The following is a 17,749-nucleotide window of genomic DNA, read 5'->3' on the forward strand; positions in this document are numbered from 1 at the left end:
ACACCCTCGCACAGACGCGCTCACTGTTTCTCTCTTCGGAATCACTCAAACCTCAGATACTTCTTCACACTGAGGAGTGAGAGGGGGCGGTTTCGTTCTTATCTCCTTTTTACAGTTCAACCTGCATCTCCCCCCCCCCCCCCCCCCCCCCTCTCTCTCTCTGCATCTCAGATCGAATCCACCGGTGCGTTCTGATCCTGCAATTTTATGTAACATTTTAGCTCAACTCCAGCTCAAGATTTCACCCCATTTACACTAGTCGCCAATTCTTTATTTTGATTTTGATTTTTGAAGTTGTAAAGCTGGGTTTGACGTCAGTGTTTTGACTGAGGAAATGCAATGCTCCTTTTTTTTTTTCCTTTTGAATTGCTAGATTTTCCTCTTCTTCTTTTTTTCGCTAGAGTATCTCCAGCCCTGATGGAAGTTGGAGTTGTGCGCATTAGAGCTTAATTACTCTTAGGCTAAATTGATCAGTTACTACATGATTTTTAATATTTAATTTCTGTTGTGGCTGTTATTTGGAACGTTGGGTAGTTTGATTTTAGGCTTTTTTCCCTAAAATTGTGAAATTCGTAAGTCTTACTTGTGTTTAGAAGGCTGTAAGAAGTGGGGAGTATGGATAATTGTATTGGTGGCTATAGTGTCCCTATCATTCGGAAGAAGTATTTGTTGCATTGGTATTTTTTATGTGAAAATGCTGTGTTAAAAATCTACTTCTTTTTAGTTTTCAATTTTACCTATATATATATATAAAAAAAAAAAATCTAGAATGGCATTCACTACAGATCTCTTTGTACTATCATATGAATTGGCCTGGAATGGTAGGGGGTGCGGATGATTGATATGAATCGGCAATATTGTTTTCAGTATTATTCTGCTTATCTTCCCGAATAGGTTTCATTGTTGCTATTGTAGCTAACGGTCCCTTTTCTTTTCTTCCAGGTGCAGCTTTCTTTCTTTTGCGACTTCTAGATATATCATCACCAAGAGAACTATATGTTCACGGCAGGCATTCTAGAGTTTGGTGCGTTAGATGTTTTGTAATAGCTATATTATGCTTGATCAGTGCCACTATGGGCTTCTGTCTGATGGAATGGCGAGGGCTGTGGCTTCTTTGTGTTCTACTGACTATTACCGTAACGAACAAAATTAGAGCCATCAGTCCTGATGGTATGGGGTTTGTGTATTTGTAATTTTTTTTTTCTTTCTTTTTCCATTTTATAACTTCCGAGTTAATTCTTCACATCTCAAAGTCGCAAAGTAATGATGATTTAATTATTGCAATTTTCATCTTCATTTAGTCAGAGTCTTGGTGCTTATACTGGAAATGGTTTACTCTAGATTACTTCTTGTTTTTTATTGTGCCACTTGTCGAGTTTGGTGGAAGCAACTATTTGACTAGCCTCATGTAGAAGTTATTTTGAATTAGAGCTCAGTCGTAGTATTTGCTCTCACAATGCAAGTGTCATGCACACACATGATAATGCAGTTATAGACTTCACGAGTTCAAGCATTAGTTGACTTCTAGGTGGATTTATTCACCTTGTTTGTGTCATCTACGTCTGCTTTGTGATTTGTAGGTCAGGCACTTCTAAGTTTCAGAACAGCAGTGGTTAGTTCAGATGGAGTTCTTCTTCATTGGAGACCTGAAGATCCGGACCCATGCAATTGGAAGGGTGTGAAATGTGATCCAAAAACAAAGAGAGTAATATACTTGTGAGTTTTCATAATAATTTCCAAATCTGTATTCTATCTTTTATTTTATTTTCATTTTCCTCCTCCTTTTTAACACATAATCAGTGATTGTTTCTTTGTTTCTTGTATGTCCAAAGTATGTGCCCTTAAAGCATTGCTTAACCTATCTCTTTTGTCTTTTTGATCAAAGCAATTACTTTGAAGTGCATGTCTACTAAATACAAACATTCTTGCTTATAAAAAAATGTCTACTATCTACATACCAAACTTCTTTACATTTTGCTCTTGATAATCATGAGAAGCAGCTAATGAGCATTGGAGGAGGTGCTTGCAGTTTTAATGTGCTTTCTAGTAAACTCTTCCTTGACCATGTTTTGTATTTTCTCTGTTATCAAGGCCAAAAAAGGAACAAATTTTTCCCATAGCTTTGTTATGTATCATAAATCCTTGAATCTTATTTTGAGAGTGACTTCATCCAAAGTGATCCAAGCTTGTCCTTTTCCATGTCAAACCTTGGATGTCATTCAAATGTATTTCCTTCATGCCAAGTCATCCAAGGATGGTGTGGTTAATTCATTTAAACATCGGATGTCAATAACGTTTAAGATTGACTTTCCAATTGGTCATCATCTTCAAGGTTTTTAAGGCAAGGCATGGGGTACTACATGATTCCTATAAATGAAGAAACTTTTTTTAGGGAGCTGATATTCTTAAACCTCTTTTGGATACCTTTCCTTTCTGCTTTTACTTCTGTAAGAATTTTAGTGGATCATGTAATGCATGATAAATTATGATGCATGAGATGGAAGATGTGAACATGGATACTTTATTTTTGCCACATATACCTTTTTTCTTTTTTATCAGTAAGATGTGGACATGGATACCTTCTAGGAGATAGTTTAGAAACTGCATATGAGATGTATTGTCTTTGAAATAATGATACTAATTTTTTAATTCTTAATTATCTTCCAGGAGTATTCCTTATCACAAATTGAGTGGATCTCTATCTCCTGATCTTGGGAAGCTTGATCAATTGAAGATTTTGTATGTTTTTTTGTCAGACCTCACCTTTTCTGCTTTTTAATGATATTTTTAGTACTTGTCACAAATAATTGTCAGATCTTTTTTTATTTTTTTAGGCTATTATGCATGTTTGCTGCATGAAAATGTGTGAATACAGCTGCTGATACTATTATGATATCATGTTGTAGAGCTCTACATAACAACAACTTCTATGGGGCAATTCCTTCAGAGTTGGGAAATTGCTCACAATTACAGCGAATGTAAGTACCATCAATATTTCTCTCTACTAATATCTGCTTATGTTTATAAACTAATATCTTCCCTTTTCCTCCCCTGCCTGTTAGAGAATCAATTTTGTTTAGTTGTTTAATTCATGAACTGAAGATATTTTATCTCAATGTATGTATATACCACCATGCTTCTAGTTTTAGAATTGCTTGTCTATGTGCTGTTAATGCATCATTGATGTGCTACATCTATAGCATGAATGTAGAAAAGCAGTCTTTTGGATGCCTAGGACTGAGTCTATGGCCTTGTTTGTTTTCACAACTCCTCTCATCTAATCATTACAACTTTCCCAAACTCCCACACAAAATAAAATAAATAATTCAACAATCCCAAAACAAAAATAATATTAAAAAAAATATATTTTAACAATATTTTGTTTAACTTTTAACTTTAATCTTAACTCATCTCATCTGCAAAAACAAACAAGACCTATGAGTGCCATGCCAATCAAGAAGAGGGAATAGTAGTGGACCTAGTGGTTCCCTCCTTGAAAGTGAAAGGGAAATATGTATTAATTAAGAGAAATGATATATACAAGCCCCAAATGCACAAGCCTCGCGCAAGCCTTTTATAAAAAAGTGGATACCACCGTGGAAAAGTGTGAAAATTCAATTTTTCTTGATGGGGTCCACATTTTTACAAAAGGCTTATACAAAGCTTGTACATTTGGGACTTGTACCTAGCATTACTCATTAATTAACTTATATGTATCACTAAACTAGCACACTTAGGTGTTGCTCTTGTGTATGTCCTGTATGCTTGGGCTCTTGCATATTCTTATGATCAATAAAATCTTGTTTACCAATACAAAAAAACTTATAGGTAGTTTCAATTAAATCTGATGCATGTGAGGAAAATTTCCTTGCCAATGGAGGAGCTAGAATTTCTATCGGACATTTTTGCCGATACGTGTATTTGAAATATGTATAAGCTATTTCTTTTGAAGGGGGGATTATTGTCCATCCCCTTAGGTCTCTTTATTCTATCAGTATAAACTTTGTTTATGAATAAAGAAAATATGTTTTTTTTTTTCACTTTTGAAAATTTAAGGTCCAAGTTAAGTAGCTAAGGGACTGATTAAAAAGTATAATGAGTGTCGAAGGGTTTTGGTCTGTCCTTGAATTACCTCTAACATCCTTAGCATATGCACAGATGTTCTAATTATTATAATTTGTAGTTTGATGTGGTGCTTATGGTTGGAGAGGAATGAGAGGTGTTTTGAAGACAAAGCACACTGGATGGGAGAACTTAGGGAGTTTTTCTTTAATACTTTGAGTTTGTGGGCTAAGGCTCTTGTATTGAATGGAGATGATTTTCTCTATTTGCTTTAGTTTTTTTTTTTCAGTTTCTTGAGTTTATGTAGGTATTTCCTCTTGTATACTGCCTGTGTACTTGGGCTATGCCTATTCTTGGTAATAAAATCTCTTATTAATTATAACAAAAAAATTAATTTGTAGCTTGTTAGTCTTGGCTAGTAAAGTGACTTGATGATTAATTGGTCTACCTAGTCTTGTATATTTACTAATGATAATGAAGTATTCTGCCTGGGACCTTCATGTCCTCAAGCCGCAAGGACACCATTGAGAGAACCTTGTCTGATCAATCCTCCCTCAGAACAAGAGGACCTACTATTTTATAGATCTGCCTAACCCGAAGTTGTTTGCTTTCAGCTATTTATATAGAGCCAACTCAACTTCTGATCCAGTGGTTGGAAGTTTGGCAAGAACGGGCTAGGTCAGCCCAAACAAGGGTTTCAGTTCTTTTGTTAATCTTTTTAAGCCCAATTTGACTTGGGCCATGTTCGGACACTTAGATGAGATGGGATTCCCTCAAAACTTTTCATAATTTCCTTCCCAAACAGCACTCAAACACAAACCACTTTTCAATTTCTAATCGTCAACTTTTTTTTGATAAGTGAAAAAAATCATCAACTTTTTCATCTAATAATTACCTAATCATTAAAATTTTTTCAAATTTCCAAACAAAATACAAAAAAACAATACAACTTTTTCAAATTTTAAAACACCCAAGTGGTGAAGGCTTTGGTCTTGGGGTATCACTCCTTTTAAGGTTCAAGGTTCAACACCTCATGGGTGCAAACAATCATTTGGAGCCACACCCCCTGGTAAAAAGTCAGAGATTTAACCAGTTCCATGTAGGGAAACTTCTGAGGGTGTAGTGCACGAGATCGGGATTTATTCTGTAGGGGTGGATCTGGAGGGCCCTGTCTTGGAGAGGTTCCCCAACATAAAAAATAAAAAAATAAAAAAATATATTCAAATAATATTTTAATTTTATAATATGTTTATTCAATTTTTTCTCTCATTTTCTAAAACCTAATAAAACATTTTAACTCAAACTATTTCACTACCATTTACAGAATTCTCATCTCATCTCATTACCCAAGTATGCCCGGGTAAGTTTGGAGAGTGAGATGAGTTGAAAATTTTGTGAATAGTAGGAAGATAGTTTCTGAATAGTAGTGAAATAGTTTGGGTTAAGTATTGTTGGGTTTTGGGAAATGAGAGAGAAAAAGTTGGATAAAAAATATTATAAAGTTAAAATATTGTAAGAATATAGTTTTACAATATTATTTTTGTTTGGGGATTTGAAAATGTTGGAATTGCTTTTTATTTTTTATTTGAAAGTTTGAAAAAGTTGTAATGATTAGTTTGAAAAAGTTGTAATAATTAGTTTGAAAATTTTGTATTTGAATTATGTTTGAGAAGAAGATTGGACGAGATGAAATAAGATCAAATGGGAATTTTGTGTTTCATCTGATGCTCCAAACAAGCCCTCTTATCAATTTTGGCCTTAAAGATTTTTTGGGCCCTTTTTTTATTATCATCAAATGGCATCAATTCAATAACTGTATATATTTTTGAAAACCCATTAAGTGGCATCGGTTTGCATATTATATTTTAAAAGCTCATAATATACTCGCGTCAAAGGTCAGAATTCTGAGAACACTGTTCCACCGCTGACCTGATGAGAGTCAGAATTCAGTTGCAGCTTCTGCCAGCTGAGCCAATGTTTCAAAATTCTGATGTTTGTCGGCCCCAGTTGGGGGGCAGATTCTGGGTCAAGTCGGGTGCTGTGTAAATTTGAGCCCCCTAGTTGTATCAAGCTGGTGACCTCATTACATCTCAAGTGGTTACATGAACATCTATTATTTGATAACTAGGTAGTCCTATTTGTTTCTTATTGAGAGAAAATGCTGATATGTCCTCTACAGATACTTGCAGGGTAATTACTTGAGTGGATCCATTCCCAGTGAATTGGGAGAGCTTCCAGAGCTTGAAACTTTGTGAGTTATTTTTATGTTGACTATTGCTTTTATTTTAACAGTTGCTAAGTATAGAATATTTTTTTAACAAGTAATTCAAATTTCATTGAGAGCGGAAAGGGGTGAAGACCAAGGACATAGTGTGTATTGGATGGAAAGTATAGAATATTATTAATTGTGTACTTTTGTTTAATTGCTTGTCTAAATTATTCTTATATTACAATTCTAAAAATGGTTTCCACTATTAAGAAAACAATATGAAACTTGTAGTTGAACTTAGCTGCAGTAAGTGTTAATCCCAAGATTAAATTTGTGTTTTACGAGTGAATTTCAGTTGTCTTCCAATGTTACAGGGATATTTCAAGCAACTCTCTGAGTGGATATATCCCTCGGTTACTTGGGAAGTTGGATAAGCTTATCTATTTGTGAGTGGCTCCTTTGTTCATACTAGTGATTCATAATGGGTTTTCCTCGAAATTTGCTATATTGGAGCTAATAATTATTTCTGTGATGTGGTTGGAAATTCTGAAGCAATGTGTCAACTAATTTTCTAATTGGATCGATACCCTTGGATGGTGTGCTAATCAACTTTACAGAAAGCTCGTGAGTATTACTTCCTGATCTCATATATTTACAGTGTTTATTTATTTTTATTATATCATCAAGCAGCTCTCTGGCTTATAATTCAGGAGAAATTGCATGAAGTCCTATATTCTATTGTTTATTTTGCTCTAATTGTTTTCTTTGCTGGAAAAGACAAGTGTTATGAATGAACATTACAGACTAAAAAAGGGAGGGCAACAGATTTCATTGCTACTCTAGTCATGAAATTAACTTTCTGTTTGATCTGTAATGTGCCATAGTCATTGACCAGATGTATTAAGATTGTTAGGGTGCTTATACGGTTCATTTTTAAAATTACCTCGCAGCTTTGTTGGAAATCGTGGTTTGTGTGGTAAGCAAGTCAATGTGACTTGCAAAGATGATGGAGGGCCCGGAACAAATTCTCATTCTTCAACTTCAGGTACATTATTATGCATAGGAACATGATTTTTTGTATTTTGTGTTTCCCTGGAAGCTGGATACAATGGATTTCTTGATCATGGAGCATTCGACTTCCACTTAGTACACATTGAAACCACTTGCGGGAAACTCTTTGCCGAGAGCATGTGCACCCCCGGGATCAGTCGGGACACTGTTCCTGGACATCCGGTGCCAATAAAAAAAACCTTATTAGACATTGAAACCATACTGTTTGTGTGGTTGTCTTACTGATGTACAGAATTGGTGAAGTCCTGATGGAAAAGTAGTTTTATGTCAATATTTATATTTTTGACATCATTATATTCAAAACTGTATAATTTTGATGGCTTAAGCTATTAGAATTTCCCTTTTGTAGCACAAAGTCAGGGTGCAAGAAAGAAGTATTCTGGGCGGCTGCTTATTAGTGCATCTGCAACAGTGGGTGCACTACTCCTTGTTGCACTTATGTGCTTCTGGGGTTGCTTTCTGTACAAGAAGTTTGGTAAAAATGACGGAAAATGTCTTGCAATGGATGTCAGTGGAGGTACTTTTTCTTGGCTAATGTGCTATTAAATATCTTTTGAGCTGTTTGTTTCATTTGCACCCATGCCTACAAGAGTTTGTAGAATTCAACACTATTTACCAAGTTTTTATTTTTCAGGTGCATCAATAGTAATGTTTCATGGAGACTTGCCATACTCTTCAAAAGACATCATAAAGAAATTGGAGACTTTGAATGAGGAGCACATCATAGGTTGTGGGGGCTTTGGAACAGTTTACAAGCTTGCAATGGATGATGGCAATATATTTGCATTGAAAAGAATTGTAAAAATGAATGATGGCTTTGATCGTTTTTTCGAGAGAGAGCTAGAAATTCTTGGCAGTATAAAACACCGGTACCTTGTGAATTTGCGAGGTTATTGCAATTCTCCTACATCAAAATTGTTGATTTATGATTTCCTTCCTGGTGGTAGCCTTGATGAAGCTCTTCATGGTACACGTTTTTTTTTTTTTCCTATTATGTATCTTCTTCTTCTTTTTTTTTTTTGATAAGTAAGTATTATTAATCAACAAATAGGCTTAGCCTAGTACAAATACAGAAAGCATGCCCAGTACCAATAAGTATTATTATGTATCTTCTTTATTTCTGCAACTTCAAAATTTAATTGGTAAACATGTATCATAAAGTTGTTGAATTGTCCCAACAGTGGGGATATTATCACGCCCAATTTACATTTCCTCCTTGAACAAATAGTAAACTACATAGATGTCATTCGACTTTAAATATTAAGTGATTTGACTTATGGTGGAATGTAACATGCCTGTAATTTATGAGGCATCTGAAGGAAATGAGATAAAGTCCATTCGGGACATGATCTTTGTATTACATTGTTGCTTGATTTACTTATGTTGCCAAGCGTTCTTCATGTTGCTTCTTGTAATGGACCAATAAAAAAAATGCTGCTTCTTGTAATGGACGAAATCATAATCATATGTTGACTGTGATTAATGTTCAACCCAATTTAAAAGTGAAAAGGTAATCTTGAAGTTATGGTATCAATGCAGATAAATTTGCTGATTATATCCACACAAGTTGCTTTTTGTAGATGTGAATTCAATTGATGTGCATATTTGTGTAGGACGTTGTACAGGTTTATGTGCAACTTATCAATAGACATCATGCATACCTATTATTTCAGGATAGCCAAAAAAAGATCTTCTTGTTTTCTGTCAAATCTAGTTCAAGCCACATTATTCTCATTCATCAGTTTTTTTTTTTTCAATATATTATTGCTGCATTATTTATTTTTTTATTACATAAAAGTAAACCCCTTAGCCTGCAAAATAATAATGTATCGGAATGCATTATACAGAAAGATCTGAGCAGCTTGACTGGGATGCACGATTGAATATCATTTTGGGAGCGGCGAAAGGCCTAGCATACTTGCACCATGATTGTTCACCCAGGATTATACATCGAGATATAAAGTCAAGCAATATTTTGCTTGATGGCAATCTTGAGGCTCGAGTATCTGATTTTGGACTTGCCAAACTATTGGAGGATGAAGAGTCCCATATAACAACTATAGTTGCTGGAACATTTGGTTATCTGGCTCCAGGTATGCAAATGCATGGCATGCAAATGCTGGCCTGTTGTCCTTTTTAAAGACGTAATATGAATCATATGTTGTTTTCACTTACAAATTGCACAGTGATCTGTCTATAATTCCGTATATCTCTACTGGCAGAATATATGCAAAGTGGTAGGGCAAAAGAAAAGACTGATGTCTATAGTTTTGGGGTCCTGGTGCTTGAAGTGTTGAGTGGAAAGCGACCAACGGATGCATCATTTATTGAAAAGGGTCTGAACATTGTTGGCTGGGTATGTCTCTACACTAATTCTGCAAAAATCATCTTGGAACTAATGGAGTGACTTCTATCTTTCGATTCGTGGATTTATAAAAAAATGGATTTATTTTTTATTGGCCAAGTCTGTATCAGTGAATACCCCTTTCTATATTCGCCACAATCTTGGGCAATTGCGCTATTCTTCTTGTCAAGCAGCTCTGCTAACCCGCCATTTTCCTTTATGCAGTTGAATTTTCTGGTCTCAGAGAATAGGCAAAGAGAGATTGTTGACCCACATTGTGAGGGGATGCAGACAGAAAGCCTTGATGCATTGCTTTCAATCGCCATCCAGTGTGTTTCTTCTAGTCCAGAGGATAGACCCACAATGCACAGGGTGGTCCAGTTGCTTGAATCAGAGGTCATGACCCCATGCCCAAGTGACTTCTACGATTCTAACCCTGAATGAAATTCTTGTGCAAATATAGAGGTCAGAAGTAGACCAGCAGTTGAAAGGGCGTAAAATCTGCAAAGCTTCATTTGGCCATTATATTAGTCCATTATTTGTGCAGATTTTGATGATTAGAAGGTATGCTGCAGCGTTTGTGTTCTGTTTGACCTCTGTCTGAGCATATTTTTAGTCATCAATGGAAATCAGGGTGCATTGGGCTTCTTAGTTCTTACACTGTCCTGGTTTTGCATAATTGCGTTCTTAGACTTTTCTTCATTAGAATGGATTTCATCATGATTTATCTATTCCCACCGCCACCGCCACCCCCCCCAAGCCCTCTTTTCCCCTTTTCTATTTTGTAACCTTACCATTTGTTATTCTAAATTAAGTGTAAATGACATTTGTATAGATTAAAATTGTTTTTACTTTGCAAATGATTCTTATTTACGCAATTTTTGTTAAACATGTTTCGGATATAATACTCAGTTCTCTGATCTATTCAACTTGTCTTTATGCAGTTGCTAAGTAACCTGGTTTTTTATCCCCTTCTTGCATTCTTGTACTTGATTTTCTTCCCCTTTGCATTCGGAGAGTATGTCTTTGCATTCTCTTCTTATGGTATGTTTCTTCCCGGTAAAATTAATTTTTCTTCCATTCTGGAAAATTTCCTGTGCTTAATAAATTTGAGCACCTAGGTTAACTTCTGTTAACACAGATTTTCTTCCCTTGGGTGTCTTGTTAGGGCATAGTCTTCAATGTTAGAGTTGAACTACACAAAAAAGTCTAGCATAATATAGAGTAACTATTAAATACTCTCGAAATATAGACACGATATTTTTATTTTCTCGTAGGATGTCATATAATTAAAATTAGTATTTCTGTAAAGAGTTAACCTTCAAGCCGGTCAGTCTGTTCACCCCAACATAACAGCCCCCAAAAATAATTCGTCACGAAAGGCATCCAATTTACCTATCCTGCACCCACCCAACAGAGAATCAAAAGCTCAAAAAGTAAAATCCTCTTCTTCTTCGAAATTGACCAGAGCCATTTCATTCACAGCAGACCCACTCATCTTCGTTTGGTTTCTTTCGTCTTCCACCCTTCAATTCGTCCCCCTTCGTCTTCCACCTTGAGCTTACCCAGCGAATGTCGAGCCGCGGCAAACTGATTTGAGGAGCCCCATCGACGGACTAATTTTGCGACCCCCATCGACAGACTATTTCGCGACCCCCATATTTTGTAGGTATGGCCTTTGTGAAAGTGGAAGACTCAAAGAAGCAATTGATCTGTTCGAGGAAATGGTCTCAAAGGAGCAGATCTTACCTGATGCCCTAACTTACAATGTTTTGATCAATGGGTTCTACCGTGCAGGAAAAGTTAATCGTGCTAGGACAATGATGGAATTTATGAGGAAAAATGGATGCAATCCTAATGTATTCAATTACTCAACCTTGATGAATGGATTTTGTAAGGAGAAAAAATTGCTAGAGGCCAAAGAAGTTTTTGATGAGATGAAGAGCTTCCGTCTGAAGCTGGATACAATTAGCTACTCGACTTTAATTAATTGCTTCTGTAGGGCTGGAAAAATCGATGAAGCTACAAAGTTGCTCAAAGAGATGAAAGAAAAAAGAATGCAAAGTTGATATCATGACCTTCAATGTGATACTTGGAGGGCTGTGCAGAAAAGATAGTTTTGAGACGGCTCTTGACATGCTTGAGAAACTTCCCTTCGATGGTGTTTATCTAAACAAAGCTAGTTATAGGATTGTGTTGAATTGATGGAGATGGGTTTTAAACCAGAGCTTGACTCGTGGGCTCATGTGCTAGAATTGATTTGCAAAGAAAGAAAGTTGATATTTACATTTGAACTGCTCGATGAATTGACTGTCAGAGAGCTTTGATTCCACAACTATCTTGTCAACTGAATACATGGGTTTTCGAAGCAAAAAAAAAAGAACAATATATCCTTGATTTTGACCAAATTGAATCAATGATAGATTAGAAATTATCATGTACCATGGGGTGGTAGGTTTTCTAAAATTCTAAATAGTTGTGTAAGCAACGAGATACTTGTAAAAAACAAACTATGTAAGCAATGAGAGAAGCTTGCAGTTTTTGTGTTTCCTTTCCACTCTCCCAATCACAGGCTTCCTAGGATCTCATGAGAGATCATGCAGCCCCATCCTCTTTTTGGATGGCTCATGGTGATGAAGCAAATTATTGTCCGGGGGGGCGGCATGGAGGAAAGTTATGGCTCTGAGCTAGGCGGCGGCAACAGCTCTGAAACGAATGGCGATGGAGGAAAGTGATGGCTCACGGCGATGGAGGAGAAGTTCACTACACGGGTATTAGAGGCAAATGTGCACGACGAGTGAAATCTGAAAAGTGAAATATGAGGGAAAGTGAAAGGCAAGAAGTGTAATTAGATGGAAAAATGTGTATTTTACTTTTTATGAAATAGTCTAGGTGTTTTGCTGTGATTGGAGGGTGTTTATCCCCTAAGACCAGCCCGTTTGGTCCGAATAGGAACTATTCTTCTGTAAATAGTTTAAATGCTATGACATGTTATAGGATGACTGGATGAGTATGGATGCCTGGTGTGGCTTGAGCTTTATTTATTTTTGGTATTTTTGTGAGGCAGGGGGAGCTCCCTCCTTCGACTGCGCGGCTAGGTTAGTTAAATCTATAGTCCGACCACATATAACCTTCTTGTTTTGCATCCGAATGCTTCTACATTATTCTAATATGTATGCTTCGGTGGCCATTGCTGACAGAAAGGGAAGCCGAGTCTGCTGTTCCTATCAAAATAGCTCTTTTTTGGTCCAACTAAAGTGAATGATGTCCATATCCGCAGCTCATCCCAGTGCTTCCGAGTTCCATCCCTCCTGATCTTGAAATTTTCTTTCCCCGGATTTGCAAAAAAGGGCAATAATACCTCCATCTTTCATCTGTCTGTTGACACCAAGTTTTCTAACCGGCAACCTGTAAGATTTGGTGGTGGATTACTCTCAAGGGCAGCAACTGTTTTTCTTGGGTAGTGGGTTCCACCGTTTGCTGCCTTCTGCATCATTGAGTTTCCGGTTATATACGTTTAAAAAAAAAAACGTTTAAATCGACAGGAACATATTATATAAACTTGCGCAAGAGGGAAATTGAGAAGTGGCCAGGAGACCCAGAATTTAAATCACCCCTTCAACCTCGGTCAAAATGGAGATGTAACAAACCAAGTATTTACAATAAAATACAGTCAGTCGGAAGGTGGGACTTTGAGAGATGGGAGGTGTGTGTTTGTGTCTTGCAGCATCTCATCCTTCTATGGTGAGGGCACTAATGCCATGACTGTGGCTAGGACTTCTCTCAAAGATTCTAATTGCTTCCCATGAGAGAATAAACTATTATCACACCCAGACAGGAAAGGCACCTCTGTAGTTGCCCCCTCTTACTATTTTTTGCTTGTAAAATATATATATATATATATCTAAATACTTGGGAGTGGTTCCCTTTGCTATAAAAGAGTATTGGTATATAATCAGTCATCTGGAGTGGCTTTAATCCTCAAACAGTTTCAGCATGCTTATGGGAAAATAAACCAACCAGCCGAGTCGTTGGCAACACAAGGAGCTCGAAGAAAAGGCCAAAACATTCCAAAAGAGGTTAAAAGTATACTGCTACTGGACAAAATAAGGTTTACCAGTATTACAATGTAATTGATTTTGCTATAGTACTTCAGTCATAAGGACTTAGTTAATAAAATTGCAGGTATCATACACTTTGACATAGTCCTGTATATTTTTAGTAAGATCACATTGATACAAGAGCATAAGCAGGTAATGTCATCACCTTCAAAACAAACTTATTCAATCAAGAGATTAAAACTTGTGAGAGTGACTTTCTCACGTACACCAGGCAGCCAAAATTATAGGAATAATTAGTGATATCCAAGTGGAGCAGAAACATCCTTCAACTGGCGTCCATGAAAATGCACGTCCTGCAGTTCAATATTGCAGCAAATTAGAAAAGATCATAAGCCATGTACAATAGGCAACGTGGGAAAAATCAACCTAAATTAACTGGCTAACAATTCTCAAAATACATAAAACAGGGAATAAGATCATCACTCAAATGGGTACTTACGGATGCGAAGTGATTGACATCGCGGTGGTGTGCCTCATCTGCTCTTACCACCATAACAACATCACGTAAGGTGGCGTCGGGAGGAAGCTGCCAGTAATCGATGGCAATGGCCGGAGCCGGCATGTTCTTGATGTTACCTTTGTCCAGTTCGTTGAGGAACTCAGTGTACGAGTGTATTGCCTCCTCTTCCAGGTAACCGACCACTCGGTGAGCAAATTTGGGAGATATCATATAGCCTAAGAAGTAAGCATTGAAGAAGACAGCTTGAACAGAAATCACCAGTGCACGATCGTACCACCTAGGCTTGGTTACCTCCATAAATGTCATGAGGTGCATGCGTTCATTCTCGGCTTCTTCCAGCAGTGCTTTGATCCAACCACCACTCTGCTCGAATCGCCTCAGTGACTTGCAATGCAGCAGCATGCCTCCAACCATGCCGGGAACAGCTGCCACAGTTTCTAGCATCATTGCCCGGCATCCATATCGCCTCTGTAACATGTAAAAACATGAGTGATGATATATACTTTATTAATAATTTTATTTGAAAGTTTTTACACCACACACCATTCACCATTCACGTGACACAATTTGATTTGGAGAATAAAATTTAAATCTTACAAATTAAATTATTCAACGCCAAAACAAGGATCAGACTTTGAAGTATCATTCTTAAAACGATGACAATTATATTAGCAGCATGAAGAATACCCATAAACAAAAAGGAAAGAAGAGAAAAAATGGGAAATTGTGTGCATACCTGAAAGAACAGGTCAGCGGGCATCCTGAGGGCTTTGACCATCCAATAAGCCAATTTGTCCAATAAGTTTAAAGGCACGTGGTGCTTCTTCAGATCAATCGACAGGTCCGCTTGGTAAGTCTCCCATGGCTTCCATCATCAATACACAAACCCGCACACATGAATCAATACAAAAATATATTCAAGTTTTCCTATCCACCTCCACAAAACCCAATAAACATCGCATCTAAGAAAACTATTTTTTTTTTTTAAATATTCTCAAAATCTATATCAACCAAACATGGCCTTTTCCACCCTGCAGTTCTGAATCCTCGTTCATAAAACCACCCTTACGTGAAGGGAAAAAAACATTTATTTTTTACACAAAATTCACACAGTGCAGAAGAAAATATAAAAAATAAAGCATTTTTTGAACTCTTAAACATTTCTATTGATGCAATTCTGAAAGAAATTTTTTTTTTTTTCATTCCAGCTAAAAAGGACCCGTTAAAACCTATATATATATATATATGTATATATATAGATTCGAAGCCAAGTTAATTTCAACGGCAATTCTTAACACAAGAATATTAAGTCGTGACTCGGGAAAATTTTGACGCAAAACTCTTTCCAGAAGAAAACTTGAAAAAAAAAGGAACAAGAATGTGTAGGTACCCTAAAGCAGTCCCACTTCCATACGGTGCCGTCCTTGTTCACAACCTTCACCGGCGGCACGCCCCAGTAACTCACAATCTCCTTCTCTTCCTTATTACTGTCAGCTGCCTGAGCGGCACTCGAAGCATGACTCGCACCACTATTCTGCACCTCCTGCTGCGCTACCGTGCTGCAGCTCCGCACCCCCACAATCCAATTCACGCCAGCATCATTGGCCGGAATACTCCCGCGCAAGAAACCGACCAGCGACGAGTTTCCACCCGATGCGAAGCCACGGCCGGCGGTGCTAGTAGTACCGGCAGCGGAATGAGAGAAGAGGCGTGCTCCCAACATGGTCATCATGGAACCGGAAAGCCGGGTCCCACCCTGACGCATCATCATCGCCACCATCTGTGCCGATCGAACCCCAAGCTTTTTGGAAAGTTTTTACAGGAAAAAGTAGAAGAAATATTGGCTTTGACTATAGCTTTCTGTCTTCAGCTGTTTGTTCACGATGAACGTGGGCAACAAGGGGTTTAGGGGGGAGATTTAAGGGGGTCATGCAGTGCTATTGAAAGATTACGTAACCTGCTTAGGAAAAAGAAAAGAAAGATACGTAACCTAACCATGGTTAGGATGTCAGGTTAGCCTCTCATTTTCCATTAATTAGTACATTAATTAATCTCGTTAGCAAGGCGGTGGGAGCTCCTCCATGACCTGTTCGCTTCAGAATGTCGAGACGTGTTCCCTTCTGCTCCGGAGCCCTCCTCTTTTGACTCAATTGTCCTCGCGTTTACTGTATGTTGCGTTGTCCGTAGAGAGCAAGGGTGGTGAGGGTTGATTGGTAATTAGTTGGGAACTTGCAATTTCTTGGGGACAAAGTAATAAGTTGTTGTGGTGGGTGGAGGTACAGATGTTGCGTACTGCTCAAACTCAATGCTCAAGACGGATGGTTTCAGCCTAGTTGACACTTTTCCTTAATTTTGAATGGTCAATCTGTAAATTAGCAGTGGTTTAAATTTAGAGATGAGTTGGAATGAATTGAGATGATTTATAAATAGTAAAATAAAAGTTAAATTATTTATTATATTTTATGTAAAAATTTGAAAAAGTTATTTTAAAATTAAAAAAAGTTGAATTATTTATTATATTTCATGTAAGAATTTGATAAAGTTGTAATGATGAGATGAGATGAGTTGAGGTGGGTTGAGATGGGTTACGAATACAAACGAGGCCTTAAAGTCCCTAATTTTTTTTTTCAATATGGTATTCGGGGTTTTTGCAGAAATGGAAAAATAAAAATGATGTTGAGTTCTTTATGAATAATAGTGAATTGAGATAGTAAAATAAATTCTGTAAGACCTATCTAAGATGAGTTTAAATATATTTGGATATTAAGATAAATTTAAATATATTTATGAGAAGTTAAAAAAAGTTGTAGATCTCATGTGTAAATAAATTTTGAATTGAAATGAGTTTAGTGATTTGAGAGTTGAATATTTGAATATTAGAAGAGGTATGAATCTGAACTAAACGCTGAGTTCAGTCAAGTAACCAAACAAGCCCTTCTTTTTTTATTTTATTTATTTTTTGGTTAAGCTGTAAGAGTTATGTTATCTTATAAGTTAGGTGTAACACATGATTTATTGTGATATTTATTATATTTATAAAATAAATTAAAATACTAACACTTTATATATAAGCTGGAGAATTACACATTAATAATGTGTAAGGTATGTCAATAAATAAGCTTGCAAATAGATTTATTCATATTATTATTATTATTATTATAAAATGATGTATCGCATGCTATTGACATTATCAGTAATATATTCTCCACACCAGGCTTATAAATATAATAATTATTTGATTTGTGAAAAAAGTTTAAATGTAGTCTCAAATTATGATTTGTCACTTTTTTTTTGTTTATTTTAATAAGAGAACCATCATTTTTCATCAATCAAATGAAATGGAAAACTTATAATCTGTGTCCAATTTCAAGACTCATTTATTTATCATCTTGGAATTTTTAATAAAACATATATTTATTTTTAATATATTTACTAAGGATGCGCAGAGAGATACAGTTGGTGAAACAAATCTAACATTTGAA

General features: G+C 36.5%; 2 protein-coding genes and 1 long non-coding RNA gene across 4 annotated transcripts; 2 read left to right on the forward strand and 1 right to left on the reverse strand.

The window, feature by feature from the left end:
* Positions 1–10,615, forward strand: LOC109014233 (LRR receptor-like serine/threonine-protein kinase FEI 1). Its single transcript, XM_018996611.2, has 14 exons — positions 1–184; positions 943–1,170; positions 1,581–1,716; positions 2,668–2,739; positions 2,907–2,978; positions 6,242–6,313; positions 6,646–6,717; positions 6,824–6,895; positions 7,222–7,316; positions 7,692–7,859; positions 7,977–8,309; positions 9,190–9,435; positions 9,565–9,698; positions 9,912–10,615. Exons 2-14 carry the CDS (start codon positions 1,074–1,076, stop codon positions 10,128–10,130), a joined length of 1,788 nt encoding a protein of 595 aa, XP_018852156.2. The 5' UTR covers positions 1–184; positions 943–1,073; the 3' UTR covers positions 10,131–10,615.
* A 451-nt stretch (positions 10,616–11,066) lies between these two features.
* On the forward strand, positions 11,067–12,236 carry LOC118349451. The gene is made up of 2 exons (XR_004802391.1): positions 11,067–11,355; positions 11,484–12,236. It is a non-coding gene; the product is annotated as an uncharacterized LOC118349451 (long non-coding RNA).
* LOC109010628 (ubiquinol oxidase 2, mitochondrial-like) lies at positions 12,014–16,490 on the reverse strand. Of its 2 annotated transcripts, XR_001999227.2 has the most exons (5): positions 15,658–16,201; positions 15,004–15,132; positions 14,247–14,735; positions 13,953–14,100; positions 12,014–13,173 (listed from the first exon to the last, which is right to left on the reverse strand). XR_001999227.2 is itself a non-coding variant. In XM_018991511.2 (4 exons), exons 1-4 carry the CDS (start codon positions 16,045–16,047, stop codon positions 14,041–14,043), a joined length of 1,068 nt encoding a protein of 355 aa, XP_018847056.1. In that variant the 5' UTR covers positions 16,048–16,490; the 3' UTR covers positions 13,736–14,040. The 2 variants fall into 2 exon arrangements, 1 of the variants encoding a protein (XP_018847056.1); XM_018991511.2 differs by lacking the exon at positions 12,014–13,173 and having other exon boundaries at positions 13,736–14,100; positions 15,658–16,490.
* Positions 16,491–17,749: the final 1,259 nt, after the last annotated feature.

The sequence above is a fragment of the Juglans regia genome, chromosome 9, assembly GCF_001411555.2.
Source record: "Juglans regia cultivar Chandler chromosome 9, Walnut 2.0, whole genome shotgun sequence".
Lineage (NCBI taxonomy): Eukaryota > Viridiplantae > Streptophyta > Magnoliopsida > Fagales > Juglandaceae > Juglans > Juglans regia.